We start from the raw sequence: 26,810 nt of genomic DNA on the forward strand, positions 1-26,810 counted from the left end.
ATTTATCAATTTTCGAGACCAAATCTCAACTCCATAGAACCAAATTCCTGTGTATTGAAAGCAAAATACAAAACAATTGTGTTTATAAACAAAATGAACAAAAAATCTTTTGAACATAGGGAACAAGATTTTTTTCTAATCAGTGTGAACTCGGATATGAAACTAGAAATAAAAATGAAGTAAGTCTGCCATTTAGTAAGAAAACAAAGACACAGAACTCGTTGGTTCACCGAGGTGGACTATCAGAAATAAGAGTTTAAGGAAAGACCATTAGAAATAAGAGAACAAAAAAAAATCATTTCATTTGAATGTTAGTTGATAAAACATGTGTGTAGCAGATAAGTTAGCTCTTAAAAAGTGATTGCATTCGAGTTGGTCTTAAAGAATTTTTTTAATTAGTGAAATGTTAATAATTATTATATATTTTAATAACAATTCGTCGTCGTCATTCCCTTTCCGTACCTAATGGTGCTTAGATTACTGCAGTGGTACACAAATCGCAGCGTATCTTGATCATTTTTTGTTACATGAAGGTAAGATGATCAGTCTTACGCTTCAGGTACCAGTCCAGGCACTATGAAATATTCTGGTGGGAAAACACCTTTTAAAATAAATATTTCTTATCAACCATGTCGGGAATCGAACCCGAGACCTCTTGCATGGGAGACAAATGCGCTTATCATTACACCACGAGGCCGACTAATAATTATATATAGGTTAATATATTAGCACATTCATGTATTGTGTTTGTACTATTTAAGGACAAAACAAAAATAAAAAAAAAACAAAAAAATATTAAAACCCATAACTTTATCAGACAAGAAAAGCACGAATATAAAAATGTAAAGTTTTGTAGCATAATGTATTTCTTTATATTAAATCAGAGCTACAGACAGTATTACATATATGAAATAATTACAGTTTTGAAAAAAATGCCTCAAAAGTATCGAATATTTCAATATATATATACATTTATATTTGTTTTTATTTTATTTATGAAATATAAAATACATATCTAAGATATTATACTCCCAGGAATTTAAAAAAACCTCATTTGGGACCGTAAATAAAAATGAGACATTTTTGTGACAATACATAATATCATACATAGTAAATACATCCGAAATTGTAAGAAAACAAAAAGAAACATAAAGCATAGTACTTTACACCATCTATATAAATAACTATCACTATCAAAAAGATTTAAGTAATATTTTTTAATTACGACACTTTTGAATTGGCTATTCGATTTTTCGTGTTTTAATATTTTTTTAAAATTCGGAATGGTCAATACTTTCCAGAAACCTTTTTCCGAACTTCGTTGAGCAAAACTTAGGTACATGAAAATTCCCTGATTTACGCGTTATTATTATTATATTTATTAAATTATTTTATAGAAATACACCATTCTTTCTCAATAGTCCCCTTGATAAAACCTGTGTGAAGGAATATTTCTTTTATTAAAAAAAAGGTAATAATAATAACAAAAAATAGAAAAAATACCTAATTAAAAAACACCTTTTTCTAAACAGAAATGACCGAAAAATATTTTTTTACAATAATAATAATATTACGAGTACAATACATAAGTTTTTATGTATTTTTTTAGTTAGTGTATACAATAAAGCATTATAAGAGTAGGCATATTTATTTTATATATTTTTAATTAATATTTTTTCTTTCATTCTTCATACTTCATAAGTATTTTGAAAAAACAACGCATTATCCATAAATAAAAAGTCGATTACGGGAATAATCTAATTCGGTTATTCGAACTATTAATATTGATAATAATCGTTTGCGATTAAGCACACCCCAACAGATTTATGTCTGACAGACCGGGTCGTATTCATTTTACAACGCGTGTGAAAAGGTAACAGATTTTGTATGCGTTTGCAGGATAAGCGCGGTAAAATATCGGGTAGTATGGCCGTTTTCACACCTACCACGCAAATCCATACTACCCGATATTTTACCGCGCTTATCCTGCAAACGCATACAAAATCTGTTACCTTTTCACACGCGTTGTAAAATGAATACGACCCGGTCTGTCAGACATAAATCTGTTGGGGTGTGCTTAATCGCAAACGATTATTATCAATATTAATAGTTCGAATAACCGAATTAGATTATTCCCGTAATCGACTTTTTATTTATGGATAATGCGTTGTTTTTTCAAAATACTTATGAAGTATGAAGAATGAAAGAAAAAATATTAATTAAAAATATATAAAATAAATATGCCTACTCTTATAATGCTTTATTGTATACACTAACTAAAAAAATACATAAAAACTTATGTATTGTACTCGTAATATTATTATTATTGTAAAAAAATATTTTTCGGTCATTTCTGTTTAGAAAAAGGTGTTTTTTAATTAGGTATTTTTTCTATTTTTTGTTATTATTATTACCTTTTTTTTAATAAAAGAAATATTCCTTCACACAGGTTTTATCAAGGGGACCATTGAGAAAGAATGGTGTATTTCTATAAAATAATTCAATAAATATAATAATAATAACGCGTAAATCAGGGAATTTTCATGTACCTAAGTTTTGCTCAACGAAGTTCGGAAAAAGGTTTCTGGAAAGTATTGACCATTCCGAATTTTAAATAAATATTAAAACACGAAAAATCGAATAGCCAATTCAAAAGTGTCGTAATTAAAAAATATTACTTAAATCTTTTTGATAGTGATAGTTATTAATGTTATTTATATAGATGGTGTAAAGTACTATGCTTTATGTTTCTTTTTGTTTTCTTACAATTTCGGATGTATTCACTATGTATGATATTATGTATTGTCACAAAAATGTCTCATTTTTATTTACGGTCCCAAATGAGGTTTTTTTAAATTCCTAGGAGTATAATATCTTAGATATGTATTATATATTTCATAAATAAAATAAAAACAAATATAAATGTATATATATATTGAAATATTCGATACTTTTGAGGCATTTTTTTCAAAACTGTAATAATTTCATATATGTAATACTGTCTGTAGCTCTGATTTAATATAAAGAAATACATTATGCTACATTGCCTCTGTCACTTCAAAACTTTACATTTTTATATTCGTGCTTTTCTTGTCTGATAAAGTTATAGGTTTTAATATTTTTTTGTTTTTTTTTTATTTTTGTTTTGTCCTTAAATAGTACAAACACAATACATGAATGTGCTAATATATTAACCTATATATAATTATTAGTCGGCCTCGTGGTGTAATGATAAGCGCATTTGTCTCCCATGCAAGAGGTCTCGGGTTCGATTCCCGACATGGTTGATGAGAAATATTTATTTAAAAAGGTGTTTTCCCACCAGAATATTTCATAGTGCCTGGACTGGTACCTGAAGCGTAAGACTGATCATCTTACCTTCATGTAACAAAAAATGATCAAGATACGCTGCGATTTGTGTACCACTGCAGTAATCTAAGCACCATTAGGTACGGAAGGGGAATGACGACGACGAATAGTTATTAAAATATATAATAATTATTAACATTTCACTAATTAAAAAAATTCTTTAAGACCAACTCGAATGCAATAACTTTTTAAGAGCTAACTTATCTGCTACACACATGTTTTATCAACTAACATTCAAATGAAATGATTTTTTTTTGTTCTCTTATTTCTAATGGTCTTTCCTTAAACTCTTATTTCTGATGGTCCACCTCGGTGAACCAACGAGTTCTGTGTCTTTGTTTTCTTACTAAATGGCAGACTTACTTCATTTTTATTTCTAGTTTCATATCCGAGTTCACACTGATTAGAAAAAATCTTGTTCCCTATGTTCAAAAGATTTTTTGTTCATTTTGTTTATAAACACAATTGTTTGGTATTTTGCTTTCAATACACAGGAATTTGGCTCTATGGAGTTGAGATTTGGTCTCAAAAATTGATAAATTAATTTAACTAAACTAAAATTATTTTTCTGTGTTGAAAACCTAACATGTTTTTTAAAATTGAATTTCATATATTGAAATTGATAAGGCAGAAACCCAAAATTTAGGCAAAAGAGCAAAGATAGATATTTTTTATTTGGCTAGGTTGGCATTGATTTTTTTTACTATTTCGTTAGCTTAATAGAAAAAAAACTGTATTATTTTTAAGTATTCAATATATTGTTAGCTATAGAGTGATTTAGACAAGTAAAAAAATACCGAACGTATTAAATATTTTTGATGAATTTTCATAATGTTCCTTTTATTGTAAGAAACATGACTAAATAAGTATTTTTATACACAACGTATTATTATTTAAATTTTGTTTATATGTTTTAATTCGTATATATCTTAAATCTGCTAGTTTTTATTCACAAATGAAATGATAAATTAGGAACCGTTAAGTCAAACGCACAGAAATGTAAATAAACCACGCTGCTAATTAGCGTATTATTAAATATTATCTGTCGTCTTCATAGAGATCCCATCCCGCCTGACATTAATGTATTTATTTGCTTTACAAACAATGAAAAATAATATACAGAAACATTAAAATAAAAAAATGCACTACTTATTTTTCATCAATTACGTGCAAACACTTTTAATAATATTTTACTTAAACTTAAAATACATATATAAACAAAATGAACAATATAACCCACTTATTTATAATATAAATTAGAAAGGGTATAAATAAATAATATGCACTTATTAGTGCAGTTTTTAGTTTTCATGTAAGTTATTTATTATTCGGAAAATATTGCTCTTAAATAAATACCTTTTTTTTTAAAACTGATATAAAATATTCGATTATAATAACAGGTTTAAAAATATTCATAAGAACATCGCAAAGAGTTTTTACGAATGTGTTAGTGAAAAAGTAATGTACCGCCATTATTCGTTTAAATAAGTTTCGATAATAATATCGATTTATCGTTTATAAAAACGAATACTTCTTTATATTAAAGTAAAAATATATATATACATCGTTAAAATTTATATTGAAATACATTATCACCGAACCCTTATCAGAACCTAATGGTGCATAGGCCAGTGCATTGTTAATTTGAATGTATATATGATTTAAATCATTATATAGACATAATAAAGTAATAATTGCATACAATAAACATTAACGTATGCGAGTGTATAAGTTCTTGTTTACACCTTCAACTTTAGTAAGCAGAAAATTAACTATCAACGAAATTACCAAAACAATCAAATTATACAAAAAAAAAAAGATTTTTTTTTTGTACAATTTGACTGTCTAGTTTCGGCTACAAAATGTTTCCCTCTTTAGGGTTATTTAACAAGTAAACATACATAATACATATATTATATATTCGGTTGTGTAAGCAAATACAGTGGATTACAAAACAGTATTTTTTATTCTCAAATAAAAATTATATATTACGATGATCCACAATATTAGATTTACAAACATCTAAAATAATACAATGACATTATGTTCATCACCATCAAACTCTTATTCGCACCCAATGGTGCATAAGGTACTGGAGGTGCAAGTAATGATGTACCGCGGGAAAATTCCCGAAAGCGTAATTCCCCGGAGCAGGAGTACATTCCTCCACATACCCGAAACCGTTTTAAAGACTGTGGGTCTTCCTATCGGTTTTACTCATTCAAAAAAAAACAATATTTTGGTCAATAAATGAGTAGATCTTTTGAAATTTCTAATTTCGTATATTATTTCAATTCAATTTAACTTTATTACGTTCACTGCCCCTTTCACTGTGAGTTTGAAAGATTATATGGAGGGTCTTAGTCGGATATTGTCATTCATCCTTATGAACATACATGTGTATATTGCAAGCATAAATGGTAGCAAAAACGATATTTACTTGTATCGCAATAAATTCGAGATGCAAGGCGGTAAAATCTCCGCGGTATTTTACGGTAATTTTCGGTAAGAAATGAATATGACGTACTAATTTTTATTTTTCGAAGATGCAACAAATACAAGTAGCTTTGTTTTAGGACACGTTACATGACAGTGAAAACCAGGTTTAGATCCATCGGGTGGTTTTCAAGATTTATTATAAGTATGGGACGTTCAAGGTCATTCGGTGTGTACTTTTTTAATTTTTTCGACAAAAAAAGTTATCATATTTTGAAACTTAACAGGATCGGTGGACATAATGCCCTTAGCCCTCCCGTGCCTAAGGGGGGTATCTGGGGTCCCCCAGGTAGCATATTTGTTCAATACCTTTTTTGTTAATCATCATATTGATTTCATTTTATGCATAACTCTACTCCATTATGTTACAAATGTATCGAAGATATTAAAATATTTTTCCGCGGAACTCTTTTAATAATAATTCACATTTGTCTTTTTTTCCCCCCCGCGCAAACAGCATGCATCACAATGGGCTATTATCATGGATTTTTTTTATTAGCTTTTAAATTAATCTAAAAAATCACACGCCGATCGGTATTATTCTTTTTGAAATCTGTTAAGAAATAAGGGAGATATAAAGGATTAAATTCTAGTAATTTGAATGGTGCCAAAAACAAACAGCTCGTGACGTCATCAAGTATGACGTCTTCGAATGTTTTGTGACGTCGTCGGATTTCTTTTTCATCAATGTCTATGGATTTTATAGAGTATTGTAGATAGCTTCTTTTTTCTATGCGTCGTATGTTTACATTTGCGGCGTCTTGTCAATTATTAGACGCTACGAGTTTTGATTTATCATTTTTAAGATGTATTATCGATGCGTTGTGCCTAAATGCAGAAATACATCAGAAGATATGCCGAAAAAACTATTTTTTCGCTTACCCAAGAACCCAGTAATGGCAGAGAAGTGGTGTCGGGCGATTAAAAGCATCAAAATATATTCAGCCAAAACCAATGTTTATTTCTGTGAGGACCATTTTAATGTAAGTATTATAACACGAATTCATCGAGTATACCGTTTTATATGTACAATGAATAGAAATATTAGACTTTCAGTAACAATTTTATAGAAACTATGCGTTCAGAGCATATTAATAATATACAAATTAATGTCAAAACCTGAAATTCAAATTTCACATTTTAATTTTCTCAGTGTGAGGATTAATTTCCAATTTCGTGGCTCACAAATCATGGTACACTATGTGTATGACTTAGATCCATGGGCAATGAATTTTTTTATAAAATATTACATTTATTTTATAGATAAAAGAAGATATACAAAACTATCTTAAATTTACTTTAATGGGAGGCCGTCCATTTTTGAAGAATCACGCGATTCCACATATTTTTAGTGGCGAAAATGAAGAGCCACTTTCATCATTTGTGGGATGTGCACAAGGGTCCGTTGACGCCTCCACACGTGATACCTATTCAACGCAATGGCAGCCACACCCCAGTACTCCTGAGCCTCTTCCTTCCACGTCCTACTCTGTGCCTCGAGTGTTCTCCATGTCGCCCCCGCATCGCACTTTTACTCCCGAGACTTTGCCCTGTACGAGTTCATCGTATTCTGTACAGCACGTATTAGTGTCACCGTTACCGTGTACCGAGGTGCCTCGCGTGTTCTCTGTGTCCCCACCAGCTCGCACCGTTACACCTGCGCCTTTACCCTGTGCGAGTACATCATATTCTATGTCAGTGTCACCACGTACCAATATATCTGTGCCTTTAAGCCAGCATAATAAAGGAATTCAAGTTGGTTTGCAAAAAATGCCTACAGTTAGAAGCAAATCGACTTCAACTCGTCTAGAGTACAAGACAATTGCTTGCTCACCTATAAAAAAAATTACTAAAATTAAATTTTGTAAAGAAGATTCTACATCAGTCTCTGCTGTGTCTGATGAAGAAAATGAGTCTGACAAAGAAAACATTTCAGATATGTCCATGAAATCTAGTTTAGGTTCTGAAGATCAAATTAACTTGACTTCATGTAACATGAGAGAGGGAAATGTTTTAATTTTAAAACAAAATCCTAAATTATGTTTAGGATTACCTAAAAATATGTATCACCTCATAGAATATATAACTTCTAAAGTAAATTGTGACGCTTAAGCTATTATGATTACTCTAAAAAAAATTAAACTTGGCGAGTCTTATGCTATTCTTGCTCTTCAATTTGGGATGTCCATAAGTACAATACGTCGGATATTCACAACAACTGTGAAAATTCTAGCTCCTTGCTTAAAAGAAATGATTTGTTGGCCATCTGCTGAGAAAATTAGGTACAAATTACCTATTTCATTTATATCAAGATATTCGAAAGTGCAATCAATTATTGATTGCTTTGAAATACAAATTCATAAGCCGTCAGATCCTACAAATCAAGCTTTAACTTGGTCCGAGTATAAACATACAAATACTCTTAAATACCTTTTATCTTGCACTCTTGACGGATTAATAAATTTTTTGTCTTGCGGATATGGTGGACGTGCAACGGACACTGACATAGTTGAAAATAGTGGATATATTAGTCATTTGCAACCAGGTACTCACATAATGGGTGACAGAGGATTTAAAAACATATCCAAACTTCTGGAAAGCAAGCAGTGCCAGCTCGTGCGGCCGCCCAGCGTATCTGCAGGAGTTCAGTGTACACCCCAGGAAGTGCAGCGAGCCAAGCAAATAGCTGCATTACGGATCCACGTTGAGCGTGTTATAAGTAGAATCAGAGAATTCGCAATGACACAAATGTACGCAGGTGTCCATTATAATCACATTTTTTTAATGGATGAAATTGTAATAATTGTGTGTGGACTAGTGAATTTGCAAGGAGTTTTAATAAATGAATAAATCTGCAAACATTGTATGTAAACGTAATATTACCTATTTGAAAAATAATACATAAATATAAATATACGTAATTGTATTTTTTTACATTTGAAGCAGTACATTTGTTTTTATTCAAATAGGTGCGAAGGTTTTTACGGTCACTGTTATCAATATGTTTCTTTTAGGGTGATACCGTGTGTGTTGGATTTGTTCCGACGTTTCGGCTACCATTGCAGGAGCCATCTTTAGGGTAAACTGAGTTTCAGGGAAACTGAGCTACAGTTTACCCTGAAGATGGTTCCTGCAATGGTAGCCGAAACGTCGCAACAAATCCAACACACACAGTATCACCCAAAAATGAAACATATTTTTTTTATTCATTCTTATAATTTGTTTCTAACCACTAATATTTATTTTACTACGAACTGGTTTCAAAGCTACACAAGCTTTCTTATCAAGGTTTACTAAATTAAACCCTTATAAGGAGGCTTGTGTGGCTTTGAAACTGATCAGTAATAAAATAAATATTAAGCGGTTATAAACAAAGTGCTTTTATTTTCATTTTCAATATTGTATTTATGAAAAAATATGGGATTTATGCTCTCATGGCTAAATGTTTTTTTATTTGATTAATTTTTTACTGTAACTATAATGTAACTCATAAAATAAAACCTGCGTACTAAATATATGCACATTTTATTTATATTCATACCTTAATGTTGCCTGTCTTATGTACTTTCATCATGACTTACAAGTGGGAAATTTAAAATTGAAGAAGTATAAATTTCAAGGAAATGAATCTGTTGATATGTGATTACTTGTATAATGGATGAAGCAGTAAATAAAAAAAACAAAGAAAGGTTGATTTTAACAAATTAAAAAAAAAAAGGAAATGCTTACAACGAAAAATGTTCCTTCATACAATAATAAAGTAGAAACTTTCGTTATCCATTGTACACCATATTATGTTAGTCACTTGTTAAAATAATATAATTTTACTTAAGGAGAAATGTTTAAGTTGTATTCATAAAAAAAGTTTTTATTCATAAATAAGTTTATAATAATAATTTTTTAAATATAGCTAAACACCAAAACTTTTGAGCTCTATCTATAAAACTTTTGCAGAGTGTTTCATTATAATCTACATACAATTTTGTTATGTTTTTTGTCAATTCGAAATCATGCGCAGCCACACAGAAAAGTGCTTTTTTTTTATTTGCCAAATGCATTTGCAGTTGCATCTGCATCATACATCTTGCATTGGGTTCCTTCCCATGAACAAAATATCGTTTTGCAGATAACTCTGTTGAAGGGCATTTAACTTCCACTACAAAATGATCAGCTATCGCATCCGGAGAGGCTCCAAATATGGGAAGTTCCTTGGAAAGCAGGAGGCCACATTTATTAAATTTTATTTTCAAGTCCTTTTGTAAAATTTCTAAAACTTCCGCTTCGAGAAGTTGACCACGCTTCATTGCTGCAGTTTCAATTATTCTACCACCAAGAATAGTTTCGATAAGTGTCCCATCTACTGTACCGCAATTTGCAACCTCATAGAGTTTGGATGCAGTTATCCTGCCAAATCGTAGGCTATACCATAAAGCACAGTCGGCTTGGTGCAGGGTGGCATTGGCTGCCATTTTACATGATTTTTCATTCATATTTAACCGGCAGTAGTTTATAAAATCATCTGCAGACCAAATATCTCTTGTTTTAATAAATTCATACACAAGGTAATTAATACAATGTTTTTCAATTTCAGTGGCTGGGCTGTAGTATTTAGTTAACTGGCTGTTAAATACTCCCAGCCGAATTGTTTTATTTATAAATTCGGCAAAGAAATTGTTATCTAACGCATGGATAGCAAAATTGGGATGCGGGCCCTTTCCTATTTCTTTGGCTTTAATGAACTTTTTTGAGGTTCCAATCGCAGCCATCTTGGATTTTCTCCAATAACACTCAGTTGACGTCCTCGAGGGTTCCTCAGAACGCCTGTTGAGCCACGCTACAAATGCTAAAGCATGTTTGCATCCTCCTGTAAATTAAAAATAAACAAAATTAACACAACGAACTTTAAACAATATAACTACATTATTTAACATGAAAAATCACAAACTTTATGTTTCAAATATAAATTTTACAATGATTTTTAGTTAATAAAAATAATAATTTAGATACTGGGTTGAAAAACTGGTGTCGAGTACAATTATTAAAATCCATGTTCAAATCCAATGAATCGGGTTGTGGTCCCGTGGCTAGTGTTGCAGACTCACGGATCAGAGGTCCGAGGTTCGAGCCCCACTCTACTCCAACTTGGTTTCCATTTTCTAATAGTGAGTTATTTACAACTCGTTGAAAATGGCCATCAAAATTTAAGTATTTGGGTAAATTATAAAAACGCCAATATTTCTTTTTTATTAATAAAAAATGTTGAGAATAAATTTTACAACAGAAAATAATGAAAAATATTATCTGTGTGCATTCTTCTCTTCATGGACTTTCCTAAATATAATATGAATTACCCGCGACCTGTGTCAATAAATAGGAAATTAACCTTTTTTTGGCCTTGACTAATACAATATGTGTTGGCAAATATATACGTCGAGTCTTAGTTTGACAGTCAAGATATAGGAGTGTTTCATTTTGTAATATAATACCTTGAGAAGCTGGACAATCATGACACTGGCATGATTCAATTGTTTCTTGCACTTCATTACATATTAATGTGACTGCATAGGCTTTGGCTCGTACTTTGTGTTCCGGAGTTACACGAGCCTTTACGGTACAAATGTCGCCAGTATGTTTTACTTGGACATATCCTATCGAATTGTCACCGTAGTTTTCTCTTGTCGATCTAAAATTTTAACAAACATGTTACTACTAACTGTAAATTTAAGTAATCAATTTTAGTATTTTTAAAAGAACCCAGAGATTATAAAATATTTTTTGACATCCATATCGCGTTCACCTCGAGTAGAGAAAAACGACTTCCGGCTACCCTTCCAGGGAAATTTTTATACAAAAGTAGGTCAGTTTACTTCGTAAAACCGAAAAGAATCTTAAAAATCATTAAAAAATTCCAAACAGTTCTACAAAACAAAAAAAAAACAGATTGTTGGATGACCAAAATAACAATATTCACACATTGAGGTTATGTATTCAGTCGACAAAGCTGAATTCGAAAGAATGTTTATAAAGTAATATATAAGAGCAATTTTTAACAACAAACCATACTATACAACACTATATATATAATTATATGATAAATTATAGTATTAATTTCTTACCTGAAAGCTTTAACACCTCGAATTTCGGCGCTTATAAAACTCGCGTTACTTGTAAAGTAATTAGTCATCATAAACACATCAATATGCGGTAAATTGTCAGATTGTCCTTGTACAAAGCCACTGTCCGTCATGATAAATTTAATTAATTTAGAAAAGATTGAAAAACATAAAATAATCAAATTAATTCGATATGAAATCCGTTTTCACTTTCATCTGTCAACGTCTGGAACTGGAGAGTGGAGTGGGTAAGGGGGGGGGCTTAAGATAATATGCATAGACAACTCTCCTTATTTTTCTATCTGAGGCCTGTGGCATTACCAACATTAAAATGAATGCATTACTCGTGAAGTTCTGTGACGAAATTTATAACCAACTTACGAAAGAATCGTTTTCGATGGACCTTATTTTCCAAACGAAAATAATGAATGAAAATATTCATTTTAAGAGCTTATATAAACACTAGGAGAATCTTTAAAAAATCTTTTATTTGTAGAGTAGGTTAAATCCGATATTCCTCCCGAGTGATAATACCCTATTCATTTGCTATTTGCTCCACAGTTTAGTGATCTTTGATACTTCGGTCAATTTGCACGTCTCATCTGTTTCCGGAATAACCAGAAAAATCCAGTTTACGCGAGTAAGATTTTGCATGCTAAGGGTGTTTAGAAAAAAGTATTATTATGACTAATAATTTCAAATAAACAAAATTTTTATATTTAGCTATCTGGATATTGCGCATTGGATTTTGCATACAAAGGTGTTTTTTGAATAATAAGTGAATTTTTTAAAATTTCTAAAACCTTTTTTTACTTCACCAATCTCAAAATGAGTAGAAAAAAATTGACGGATGATGTTATTGAGCAGCTTCTAAACGATACGGATATTGAAGTGTCTTCCAGTGATGACAGTGATTTAGAGTTAGAATCTTCAGATGATGTTTCTGAAACAGATGACTTTGTAATCGAAGATTACGATGAATCTGATTATTTCGACCAGGATAGTGTTAATTTAGAAGAAAACAGCCAAAATGACGGAGAAAACGTCTTCGCTTCTAAATCGGGTTACCAATGGAGCAATATTCTACCTTCTACTTCAACAACACGTTCCCTTAACATAATTAGTCCTACGTCCAAATTAACTTTTTTTATTTTAATTTTGCATATTATATAAATTTTTACACGGCGTTGTTCGATTTTTGAGTTTTTATTTCTTGGTTATTTGATTTTCAAGTTTTTTAATTTCGTATTTTAGATTTTCTAAGGTCTCGAGTTTTTTTTTATTGTACTTATTTTTTTAAAAATCGATTTAGTGATTTTTCAAAGTTTTTTTGCCATGGAGTTACTGTGGAGTAATAGAAATTACTATTTTGTATTATTTTTAGTCGTCGTATTCTGTAAAATTGTATAATATATCTACCTATGTAACCGATAAAAGGAATTCGTGCCGTGTTATACTTTATTGTATTTTATTTGGGAAACATACCAACAATTTTAAACACATTAAGATTGAGCTGTGTGATTTTTTTTCTATATTATTTTGTAAAATATTATTAGTTTTTAAAATTAATTCAAATAAATTAACAAACACGCTGTATATGGTTTACGAACTCGCTCATCCCTCTCCCGACCGCCCGCCGTACCGCCCCGCTAGCTAGTGGCGTAATTTCAATCAGTGGTATCCAAAACGTGGCAGCGGGAGGAGCGCGCTAAGAAAATAAAATTTATTAAAAATGTTCATATATTTTTTTTTCTTTGGACCAATTCTTTTCAAGATACACGTTTGGACATCAAATAGAGTTGATCGAAATAGCGAAAAAGCGGTATTTGCACTAACTTTTTACTAATTGTTTGATAGTCAACCTATCAAAAGTCATCATCATCATCATCATTCTATGTCCGCTACCTAGTTGGAGCATATGGTGTTCACAAAGATCCTCCAAAAGCAAAAGAAAGAGCAAAAGTCGTACGGGTTTTGGGTATGTCATAATTCATGCTTTGGGAAAACCTCGTACGGACATTTTGCTGAGACCTCTCCTCATTGTTCGACCAAAAGCGTGTAAGTGCTTCTTTTAGGTACAGTTGTCTCATATCCAGCACCTTCATGTATTGGAACAGCTGTTTTGACGGGTATGTTGGAGGGTGCCGGAATATTATTCTCAATAATAATTTAATGATGTAATCGTATGTGTGTATATGAGTACTTACATATATATTTATATTTTTGTTTTTTATTACTTTGTTGAAACTTTTACATATTTTTGAATTTGGATTTTAGGCCAGAGCATTCTTAACAATTTTAAATCGATTGATAAGGTGGTTGATAGCTTTCCTCATAAAGGTTTGAAAAAAACAATTATTTTTTGAAAATCATTGTTCAATAAGTCAACTTATATTCACTACACATTGTCACATATATGCACACCCATACATGAATACACAATATATTTAGTAAATACACACCCTCACACAATATATTTAGTCCCCCTCCCTAACATGTACAATAATACTGATACATTGTAACAAGTAGGTACTTAGCATAAATATTATTATTGTACAGTAAAAGTTAATTGTACACATTATATATAAATGTATATATTTGTACCGACATATTGAAACCATTGTATAAATTCTATAATGTGTTAATAATGTGGTTTTATAGTACATAAATTTAGAGTTAACTCTAATGGACCGGTGAAGTTTACATATTATATTACATGCTAAGTTTATCAATAAACTATTTGAATTTTTTAAGAACAATATTGTAAGGGAAAAAAAACATAAATGAAAGTAATTAAATAATTAAAATCGAATTAAAAAAGTTATGTTAAAAGTTTCTAGTTAGTATTTACATAAATGGAAATAATATTAACATTAATAAAAAAACTTACTTAAAGTAATTAAAAAGTAAGAGTTAAAATAAAAAAAGAATAAAAAAACATGATCAAGTGCACAAACCATTTTTTTTAAAGGTAAAATATATTTACGTACCTACATATTTCAAGGGATTCAAAAAACCAATGAAAAGCAACTTAAAAAAAAAGACAGTAAGTTTAAGTTAATTTAAAAAACATCTTCAGAATTAATGTTAGGAAGATAGAAAATATCAGTCTAGTGCGTCTAGAGGGGACATGGTATGCAAGTAGATTAATTAGTTCTGGGGAATCAAATTTATTATTTACAGTTTTGTAAAGCAGGATCTGATTGAAGATATCTTTTCTGTGTTTCAATGAATCAAGGTTATGAAATTTTAAAGAAGTTAGGTATATAATTTGGAAAATACAAATGAAATTTGTATGTATATTTATATATATACACATACAAATGAAATTTGTATGTATATTTATATATATACATGATCCCGTAACTTCGAATCGATATTCGAATATTCGAATCGATACTTTAGGAATGAAATAGTTCCGCAGTCCCCATCCCCTTCTCACACACACAAATACAATTCTACTGACTATGCGATGTCGCATGGATACGCGCTGCACATGTGAAATGGGCCTATGGATTTGCGTGGTAGGTGTGAAAACGGCCAAAGGTAAAAATAAATAAGGGAAATGTCATTTTCCTCATATCAATATATTTACTGATTTTACACAAAGTAAATACTAAGTTATATATTATTATTATTTGAAAGTTGAATGCTGTGGCGCACATTGGTATATATGTAATGCGCAATATTTTTCCTCTAAATAAAAACATTACAAACACGCCCTCCGCACAGCGATAAAATAACTTTGGGTGAAAGAGAAATACGAGTACAGAGTACAATCGTTTTATTTTGTCAAACGGTATCACGCAACGCGATATTTAAGCCCACTTTCATGGCAAAAAAAAATATTTATCTATTATGATCGACGTCCTAAACGTCATCAATTTAAAGACGGCTCTACACGTTCGCCAATACGTTTGCCAGTACGCTGGCAAATACGTATTGGCAAACGCCTAGAGGGGGGTATCTGTGATGGGCATATATTCGGATACGCGCCAGCGTAGCCGAATATTTACGGTTTTTTATTTACGGCGCTGAACAAAAGTCTGATTGGAATATGAGCTGGCCAAATATATGGTTTTGACCTATCATATATTTTATTTTCATATTAAAAAATTGATTAAGTAATTGTTAAATACCTATTCTGCATACTTTAAAAAAATGCAGTCCTATCAGATTTGCGAACGTTCTGAACTCAAGTGTTTTGTTTTACAATGCGCCATTTGTGATTTTGAGTGATTAGTGTTTCGTTAATGAATACACGTATTTTTCTCTCGCCAATAATTTTGAAATAAATTTACAATTACACTTATTCATAAGATTAACACTTTCATATATTTATTTTTTTGTAGTTTCAAATACGTTGATCAATGGTTTTATTATAGGGCAATATTGTTTTTTGGAAAAAAAAACTTTATCAGGCTCGGAAAAAAGTTGAGCAGTGTGTGGTCATAAAACTTTTTACTCATACTGCTAAACTATTTTATAAAATGAAAATGGAAATTTATCTACGTTTCGGTTGCACCCTCTGATATTTTTTTTTCTTCAGATTTCTCTGGAGCAGGGGTCTCCAAACTACTGCCTGCGGGCCAAATCCGACCCGTCAGTGTCATCGATCCGGCCCGCGACACCCAATGTCCAGTGTCATCAATCAGGCTCGCGACAGCTTATAGTTTATTTGGATAAATAACATAGAATGATTGTAACTCGGTTTTATTTATTTGCAAGGTAAAGCATAATGACAACTATAATGCGCAGAAAATTTAACTTAAGCATCGTAACTAACAAACAATTTAAAGGAATCCAACTAACATTATAAAGATACATAACAACATTATAATTTATTAACACATAAACATATTTATTTATTTATTAATATACACGGCACGTAGTACCTTTTACTTTACAAAAAAATATATAATGTCCAGATATAAACGCTTCAATACAGTAGATAAAAGAGGAGAAAAAAAAGCATAAAAAGTTTATATGTACATATTATATCACAATGGTTTCATTTAATGAACTCGATAACATATTGTGTAAAAATATAAAAAGTCATCATAAGGAATTTTTTTTTTAACATTAAAAGGAATATAAATATTAAAAAGTACAAAAAATGTTTTATAATTTATTTTTCAAAATTTATTTAAAAAAGAAAAAAGACAGGTAGGTATATCTTAATTCATAATTACATTTGACAAAAAAATACAAAATTACAAAATCTAAGTTAAGGAGAAAAAATGTTTTTTTTTTAAAGTTAAAAATAAGAATCCAATAAACAAATAATATGTGTTTACTAAAATATACAAAAACTAGAAAAAAAGTAAAGAGAAAGCAATTCAAATTAAAAATATATAATATTGGTACATAACTATAGCATATAAACATTATAACATTTAAAATACTAATAAGATTTATGTGATTGTGATTTTCCACTGACAATCGTTTTTAGTTGTGGACCAATTTTACTTGTGTCAATTATTAAAAGAGATTTAAGATGCTCATCGGCTACCGTCAAACATGACAGTTTCGCCCAGCCATGACAATTTTACCTACTGCCGAAATCCTTAACAAAATCAAGTTTTAAAGTAAGAAAAGTTACTGGTATCATAACAATTATATTTGGTAAGTATATTTTAATAGTTCCAAGACAAAACTTAATATTTAGTTTACCGCCAGCTTCAGTTGATCACTTGAAATTTGAAATTAAACTTGAAGGTCTGTTTGTGTATGTCTACAAAAATTGACAAAACTTTTGTTGTTGCGGAGTTTGTGTTGAAAGGAGGCAAGTAAGTTTTATATATTTCATTGCATACATAATAAAGACGCTATAGAACGTATTTCTGTATATCTATTTGAACAAACACAATAGATATTTAAGTGGGCAAAATTGTCTTAGATTTCTTAGCTAGTGTTTTGACAATTTTGCCCACGTCTAGGGTTGTTGATACATACTACATTGAAAAAACATCATCCAAGAAAGTAGAAAAAAACTAAGTAGAAAATATAAAAGAAAATGAAGTAAATGGCAAAAACATGATTTTAAACGAGGTAACGGGATGTTTTGTTCAAACTGGCCCATAAATCAGATTTTTTGCCAAAGATTTTACATATATTATTATGTCATTTGTAAGACGCAAACATAATGGAGCTTTGTGTGATCTCAAGTTGAGGATATTGCTGATGTATTTAATTGGAACATAGTGAAATCTTTACCTGAACCTGTAATCTTGCATCAAGGTTTTCATAAATTCAATGTTAATCTTAAAAACTGCAAGATTGAGACGTTTTCTGTGAGTAAATTAAAAATTGTTATACAAAAACCAATTTTAATTTTTACCATTCAAAATAATTTAAGAATATCCGACCACATTTTAGAAAGTTTTATTTATTCAATTTGCCAGCTTTTTGTGAAATCATGAAGATTTATTTTTTATTTGAAATGTTTTTTGTATAAATATTTTTCACAGTCTAAAGAAGAAAATAAAACATACAAAATATTATGAATTCTGTGCATAAATACAATTTCAAAGTATAGGTAATCTAGCAAATAATTGCACTGCTGTACAAAAAAAATAAAGATCGTTTTTTTTCTACATACACATTTAAAGAAAAATCGTTTTGGGGGCAAGCTCCCTTAATTACGAAAATCGCATCAGAACTGAAATGGTTTGTAAAAAAAAAATGGCTTATGCATAGTCAAACACGAACAAATAAAAAGGATTAGAGATAAACTCCTTTGGTTTTGTTAAAAATCCAATTATGTGCCAACCCTGGCCCACAAATTCACATTGTATGGAAAAATTGAAGAAATAGTTGACAATTTTGCCCACCGGTTTTTTTCATTGTTTTTATAATGGTGGTGCCTCGATGATGCTATTGTTTAAACACAAACAGTTTTTTTCGCCCAAAAAGTAGTAATAAACCGTATGATAAGGATGATAACACCAAAAATAATAGTTAATTACCAAGTGGGCAAAATTGTCAACAAGTGGAGATAATTTTGCCCAGCATGTTTTGTCTTCTAAAATTGCATAAATAAAAGAAAAGCAAACGTTTTGTACTTGTAAAAATGCTCAGAATAATAAGTATCACTATTCAACAAAATGGATAAGAGCAGTCCTATACAAAAAATGATATTGTAAAAGTTTGTTAAAACTGGGAAAAATTGCCACGTTTGACGGTACCTTAGATCTAAAAACATTATTTGTGTACTTTATTTTGGAGAATGTTTTCTCGCACAATTAAGTAGTGGGTACCAAAAACAGAAAACAGCTCACAAGAAAATTTAAGCAACTTATCAAATTGTGCCAGCGGAAGATTCTTATGAAATTCCAATAAAGATGAGTTTTGATATATATATATATATATATTTAAAAAAATATATTTGGACCCATGTATTTACTGGAGTAATCAGTATGGCCCTAAGGCGGGAAAGTTTGGAACCCCTGCTCTAGAGCAAGTTTTAAGATGAATACTCTTTATAATTTTGAATAACAACTGAAAAAATACATAATGAGTACTTAAGACATCTTGTCTTCAAAAACATATTTAAGATTTATTCTGTTTTTTTATTCGACATTTAGTGCTCAAAAGTTGTTTGATTCAACATCAAATACGTTGCCAAAAAAGTGGTAGACTGTTATTCAGATTTCATTTGTGTAATGAAAAATGGTTCAATATAGATTTAGGTTTTGATGCTATCGAAGAGGTTCTTAAAAACAATCAATCTGTGATACTTAAACCTCATAGTCGTCCAAAAATTGTTTCTAGAGTCTTTACAAAAAGTAAAAAAATATTCTTAGTGCTGTGCTTAGCTTCTTCGAGCAAAGAAAAACCATGTCAGACAGCTTAATCGATCTAGTTTGTAAAACAGGGAAACAGCTGGCCAAAGCTAAGGTTTCCTAGGACAGCGGTGCCCGTATCTTTACGGCCGTAGTGAACGGTGATGCGGTGAACAGCCGTCGAAGAGGTGGCTAGACATTGGTTTTATTTTTTAACGGTGTTATCAACACCGTTTTCCTAGGAAACAACTCTCTAGTCACCGTTACGACGGCTGCCCACCGCATCACCGTTCACTACGGCCGTTAAGATACGGGCATCGCTGTCCTAGGAAACCCTAGCTTTAGAAAGATATGTCAACTCCCGCATTGAGCATCAAGGGGAAAAGAGCATTTCGGGAATCACTTACCAAAAAAATAAATTAAAACTTTACAATGGTGGACGGAAAAATTTGTCATACTGCCACAAACTTCTTTGCAACGAGAAAGTTCAGTTGAAAAAAAAAATTAATAGACTATTAAACTAAACCAATGGTTTTTTCTTTTTTTTTATATATTGTATTATCAGCGCTATGATTTTAAGTTTTGTGTCTCTGAAATAACTCCGCGGATGACGTTAGAAGTTCTTCTCTGTCAGTTCTCCCGATTGGTTCGTTTACGGTAAGCAAACCAGTAGCTCAATCTCAATTAACTGTTGACGTGCTAATAAGTGACGTGATAATAATTTCTCACCATGGTTGCTTATCGTATTCGCGATCACAATGGAACATCCGTGAACACCTAATATTAAATGTCAAAATATTTACGTTTCGTGACGTATAATCCTGCTGCGCAATCACATATTTGAATTGCACCGGTGTATTTACACATGGAAAATATCCAAAACAACTATTTTTATTTAGTTATTTATTATGCTAAAGAAAAGCAGTCGCCATGGTAATTGTAATTGAATTTTTACTTTTTTGTATTCTTCTTCTTCTTCGTTTTCTCATGGTCTTTTCACCTTTTAACTCGGGTGTTCTGGCCAGTGACAATTTTTTTATTTTTTTTTACAATTTTACATGTGTTTGATTGTAATATAATAGATTATTCAAGTTAGTAAGTTAGTATTTAATATAATATAGATACTCCTTACTATTTTGTAAATGCAATATATTGAATTATTTTTTATAGTAAACGCCGATTTTTCGTCAGTGAACATTGTTTATTTACTAGGAAAACAAAAAACAAACTGACACGAGCGTTGACTTAGTGATTACGCACGCGTTGAGTTATGACTGCGATAACTTCAGCATGTTCATTTCATTATGATCGCTCAAATGCTTAGCATGTTTTTAAGCACGTCGATAGATATTTTTGATTGAGCTACAGATATCCTTCACAGCTCTTGTACCATTGGTTGGTTCATATGAACCAGCGACGTCGTTCAAAGTAGTGCATTTTTGTTAAAATATATTTTATTTATTTTTTGTACATTTTCAAAAAACTTTGCAGCACAATTTAATGCTCTATTTTTTTACCGCGCCCAAGAAAACATTATTTTTATCCGATTTCCCGTAGAGATAAAGTTCCTCACATATGTAAAGCGTCTCCGAAGGATATAAACAATTTACAAGAAGCAACAAAGAAAATAACAGATTTATTATTATTATTTATTTTTAAAAAAAAGAAATATTTGCGTTCTTCTGATTTACCCAAATATTTAATTTTGAGGGCCATTTTCAACGAGTTGTAAATAACTCACTATTAGAAAATGGAATCAAGTTGGGGTAAAGTGGGATTCGAACCACAGACCTTTGGTCCGTGAGTCCGAGACACTAGCCACAGGACCACAACCCAATCGATTTATATGTAGTTGTATTATAAATATTTTTTTGTCTTCTAACGATGATTTTATTAACTAAACGTCTAGAAGTAAATATTTTTGGCCAGCTAATATTCCAATTCCGACTTATGAACCCGTCCACACGTTGGACCAGCTTTTAGTACTACTGAACCACTGGAGAGTTCGCACGTGATTTTTGTGCGCTTTTGACGTCCGCACATTGGATCGCAACTCGCACGGACAGATACTGAACGACTCGCCAACGTGTGGGCAGTTAAGCGATTTCGCTGCCAATACGCGCGCCAGCGTACTGGCTGATGTATTGGCCAGCGTGTAAATCCGCCTGCATAACCAATGTTTTGCTTCTGCGTAGAGTGCGCTTGCGTCGCTGATATAGTTTATTGTTTGTGGTTTATTTTTGTTTGTGATTTTTTATTATTTGTGATAATCTGTGATTATAGTCCTTAAAATATAGCTTGATTAGAATGACAGTTGTCAGCAAAAGTGACGACAAAACTTTGTAGTAACAATATTTTGAGTTTGTCCAAATTTTTGTAGACAAGGACTGGATTCAACTCCGTGGGGAGCTGTTCATATTAACATATTACAACAGAGATGAAGAACATTTAAGAAAAGGTAATATAGAAGTCTAGGCATCTACAGGGCTTATGACCTGTCAATGGCTGGTTTAAGTATAAGTTTAAGCTGGTTTGTAGTAACGTCTAAAAAGTCATTTATGTTGACACATGATAAATCATTCGTATCTGATGTGATAATTTATTTTTTTAATACAGTGCTTGGCACATAAATCAGCTTTAAAACAAATATAAACCTAATTATTAACGACGTTCTTGCAAGGTTACATCATTTTGCAAAAAAGTTAGAGATAGCAAATTGATCGAATAAAAAAATAATTCATTTGATGTTCATGAAAAAAGTATAAATGTCTTATTTTTTGGTGAATAATTGTCTTAAACACACTATAATAGGCTTATTTTTGCGTTTTTATATCAATTTTCAGAAACAGAGTTTCATGTTTGCATGAAAAAACTGATAAAATCGATTTGATCGGTACATGATCAGTGAACAGTAAGTTCCCATAACTATTGACATTAGTTTGGCAGCTGTTATTTTAATCAAGCTATTTTTTGAGTACTATAGTTCAATAGTTGTCAACTGTCATATCAGTCAAACACGCTAAACCAATTTTATTTATAATTCAAAATAATAATCTTTACAAATGGATATTAATCCTTACTTCAAATCTCATCCTTACGATGTAATGGCACCATGGGTACCCGCATCCATGTATCATAATCAAAGATATCCTTCATTAACCCATTCTATAGTTCCTCGAGTAGATTCGAAAGAATCCACCATAACTCTCGAAAAGGATAAGTTTCAAATTTGCTTGGATGTCCACCAGTTCGCTCCTCAAGAAATCTCCGTGAAGACTGCAGACCGGCATGTCGTCGTGGAGGGAAAGCACGAAGAGAAAGAGGATGAACATGGATCGGTTTCGAGACATTTTGTGAGGAAGTATCTGCTGCCAGAGGGACATAAATCTGAGGATGTGGTCTCCAGTTTGTCATCTGATGGAGTGTTGACCATCACGGCTCCAAAGAATAAACCGTCACTAGTTAAAGGTGAACGGGTTGTGCATATATCAGTTACGGGACCAGTACGTGGTATTATCAAACTTTCATCTCCAGATCCAAAATGATTCGACAGCATCACAAGCTTCATTCCACAATAATCGTTTCACCTTATTTAAACGTACTTGAACTTGGAGTTAAAAGTTATATAAGACTGATTTTAATATTTTCTATGAATAATTCAATTATATTTTCAAACACACAATAAAATTTTATATTTTTAACCATTTTTTTATTATGTTCATAGTAAAATGATGTTTGTGAATTTGTTTTATTATTGGGTACAAACAAATAACACAATTGAAGAAATATCGATTTTCCAAGATACGCAGAGTGGTAAATGTTACACAAGGGGTCAAGTGGTCTCTTAAGTCAGCTGATGACAGGACATAGGCTCTGTAAATGACTAGGCTCATTATGATCTCAAAAAGTGTTCCCATCTCTGTTGAGATTTGAAATATCTGATAATGTTTTATTGTTGTAATTTTTTATGTACTACCTCCAAAATTTATTTCCACGGAATATAATTTTGGACAAAAACAATTTTGTTCTTTTAAAACAAAGTTTATCTGTTTCAGCCCATCTTCGGTGGGACAACCAAACTCCAGATGTGAATTGAAATTGCATCATTGCATTAATAATGTAAATTGTAAATGTGCAAAATATTGGAAAATGTAAAAAGTGGAAAAATGTGGAAAGAGTAAAATATTTGGGTTTAAAAATAGGTAAGTTCATGAGATGGAACCTACAAACTGAAGGAATTTCTAATAAAATAAAACCTTTGATTCATTTTTTATACCTTTAAGAAATAAACTAAGGATAAAAGAATTAACTCGCTCAATCAATATTTCTTTTACATTCGCACTTATATTATCCCATATGTATACAACTGCTCTGGTATTTTGATTAATTCAGTAATATTCTCTGTAGCCTAAAATTTGTTTAGATATATAGTTTTTATGTAATCTACATTCTGAGAAGATAATGATTTTGAAAATAACATTTCCTTTTATTTGCTGGAAGAAAATTTAAAAGTCATCTAAATTTTCCATCGTATTCGGTTTTACGTTTCAGTTCGATAATCCTATTTTTGTTTCCCTTGTTATTGTTCCGGATGCTCTGGAGACTATCAGGAAATCCTTCAATCAGCTGTATACTACTTTTTATCTTATCCACCTACGGCTTAAATTTTTAAATATTGTTAACAGACTTGAGTTGATTGATCTCATTTTGCAAACCAGTGGACAATGTTTTTCTTCAGTACACATAAAATATCATTTTTAAATTCAGCAAATTGTTGATCAATGATTTCATTGAAAGAGGCATCTTTTTCACACTCAGTGCACTTTAAAGTGTTGTACCGCTCCTAGTCCAGCATTTTGTAAGAAATAGAAAACACCTAAAAAAATGAAAAAAACTATTTTTGTTTCTAATCGAATTTTGTGATCCTCTAACAAAATTTCAATCATAAATATCAGTTCGGTTCAGTTGAGTGCTGAAAATCGGCGTTTATTATAGAAAGGGCCCTATAATTATAAACTTGGCATAAAGTTAAGGATGGGAATACCATCCTTATTCTACCACTATGCCTGTGCGTAACTTTATACCAGGTTTATAAAAGTAAGGCCTTAAATAATATAATATGTTACTTTTTTAAAACCAATCTTTTGCATGAATTTTTTATTTGTTTCCAGCTAAACACAATGTCCAATATTTATAAATATAAAAGAATATATATAATAATATATAAGTGAATATGGAATTGTATTTTGATAATAAGTGTGAATAAATAAATAAATAAATAAATAAATAAATAAATAAAAGCTCTCATTTATTAATGGAATTAGGGGATGAGTTTTAAAAATCACTGTTATTAAAAATACATGTAGAATAAATAAAAAAAAGCTTAATATACATAATAGGTAGGCATAATAATATTGTGGAAAAAAATATTTGAACTATTGTATAAGTATTTGCACTATTATTTCCGCTTTTAAATTGAGTATTGCCATAAGAAAAAAATGAAACACATAAAACGTGTGACGATTCAAATAAAAAATCACACGACCTTCAATTTTTAATCGAGCGCATTGAAAAGTATTTACAAGATTTTGCATTCTATTTCAAACATTTAGATAAAATAATACATATAATTTTCTCTAATATCAAAGTAATTTGTCATTAGTTATAGTATTGTCAATTGTTTATGTCTCTATTAGAATATTGAATATATTGAGTGTCCGCAAAAAATCATTAGAGGTCTTGCGCTGTTATTCTGTATGTTAACGCGCGAGATAAAAGCATTTTCTTCGGCCGCGAGAGCGTTTAGAATAGCAGCCCTGGGCTCCATAGTTTGTAAACCGCAATACTTCATATTTCAAACTTCATTGACCATAAAATGACTAAAGCATACGAGTGATTATCTTAACTTCATGTAACGATTATAATTGAGTTACTCAGTATTTAAAATGCTAATGCCCTTGCATTGCCGCATGGACAATTATGTGCGAATAAGGGAATTATGAATACAAATGCATGTATATACATTTTCTTGTTAAATTTACGTAAATTCCTAAATACAGAATTTTTAAATGATTTGTTTTTTATATTTCTTTGGTAGGTACCAAATGCGTATTTTAATGTTGGAGAAATTACATATTTTATACACTGGTATTAATTTTATTTTTTTGTATATTGCAACATGCGGCCGCGTTTTTAGTCTTATTATTGCCGTTTTCGGTTTTCTCGTCGTTAACCGTTGTTATTTTATGTCAAAATAATTTTTAAATACGTAAATGATTAGATGCCGATTTGTGTTGTGATATTCTTACCAGAATGTGGGAAAACGTGTTGAACCTTCTTTTCGACTTGATTGACTTGTGTTTATGTTATACCAAACAAAACCGTGAACATATTTTGAATAAATTCTTTTGCTAATGTTCGAGCTTTTATTTAACAATAATAAGTGAAAAGCTGCAAGCGCGTTTGTGGAGAGTTGAGTTAATACTTCGATGATCAAAATAAGACAGCCGGATACATTTGAAAGTGAAATTAACCATGTATTCTCATTCCCTTCAGGGAATATTTCCTGTTCCCAGTAAGTTTCGCATATATTCCATTGTCCTAATCCTCAATGTTTTGGCGCTTTGTTTCTTCTTAGTTTTTTGGCCTTTTTACCCCTAACTGGGGTGTTCTTGCCAGTGTCGAGTTTCAGATTTGACTTATTTGAATAATTACACATGTGTTAGTATTATATACAAGTTAGTGTGTTAGTCTTTAATATTACATACACTTTACAAAATATATAACTTATTTACAACAATACCATTTATAACTACATATTTACATTAAAAATATATATATTGGGTGGGTACAAGAAAGTTAGAATATGAGTAGAGAATGGGACGTTGATATCGAAGAGGTCGGATAGGATAAAGATCATTTATGGGGCATCCAAAAAAAACATAATTCAGATCTTCCTCCTTGTACGAGACGCGTTTTTGCCTCGGATAAAGAATGAGGAAGTTCATTGTCTTTTTTTATTTTTTTTCATATGTTAATAGAATATTAA

The 26,810-nt window shown here is 30.9% G+C and overlaps 2 protein-coding genes, 1 long non-coding RNA gene and 1 pseudogene across 9 annotated transcripts in view; 3 read left to right on the forward strand and 1 right to left on the reverse strand.

The window, feature by feature from the left end:
- Positions 1 to 9,734: 9,734 nt before the first annotated feature.
- LOC148281923 (uncharacterized) lies at positions 9,735 to 12,131 on the reverse strand. Its single transcript, XM_088225904.1, has 3 exons — positions 11,982 to 12,131; positions 11,352 to 11,548; positions 9,735 to 10,729 (listed from the first exon to the last, which is right to left on the reverse strand). Exons 1-3 carry the CDS (start codon positions 12,110 to 12,112, stop codon positions 9,750 to 9,752), a joined length of 1,308 nt encoding a protein of 435 aa, XP_088082030.1. The 5' UTR covers positions 12,113 to 12,131; the 3' UTR covers positions 9,735 to 9,749.
- A 9,397-nt stretch (positions 12,132 to 21,528) lies between these two features.
- On the forward strand, positions 21,529 to 24,068 carry LOC148281924 (uncharacterized). The gene is made up of 2 exons (XR_015822224.1): positions 21,529 to 22,220; positions 23,818 to 24,068. It is a non-coding gene; the product is annotated as an uncharacterized LOC148281924 (long non-coding RNA).
- LOC148281925 (heat shock protein 27 pseudogene) lies at positions 22,744 to 23,912 on the forward strand (annotated as a pseudogene).
- Positions 24,069 to 25,916: 1,848 nt separating the features above from the next.
- Positions 25,917 to 26,810, forward strand: part of LOC148281926 (enkurin domain-containing protein 1-like) — a 28,103-nt gene continuing 27,209 nt past the window's right edge. For 3 of the 7 annotated variants that reach the window (XR_015822223.1, XM_088225875.1, XM_088225876.1), the window contains exon 1: positions 25,931 to 26,336. Coding sequence is in view for 3 of the 7 variants with exons in the window: in XM_088225875.1 (XP_088082001.1) it covers positions 26,297 to 26,336 (40 nt within the window). In the remaining 4 variants the exon portion in view is untranslated. Of the gene's footprint in view, positions 26,337 to 26,810 lie in introns of all 7 variants that reach the window. The other 4 variants (XM_088225878.1, XM_088225877.1, XM_088225881.1 and 1 more) reach the window with 4 other exon arrangements.

This window comes from Micrasema longulum, unplaced genomic scaffold (genome assembly GCF_059751315.1).
Source record: "Micrasema longulum isolate JH-2025_06_02 unplaced genomic scaffold, ASM5975131v1 h1tg000394l, whole genome shotgun sequence".
In the NCBI taxonomy this organism is placed as follows: domain Eukaryota; kingdom Metazoa; phylum Arthropoda; class Insecta; order Trichoptera; family Brachycentridae; genus Micrasema; species Micrasema longulum.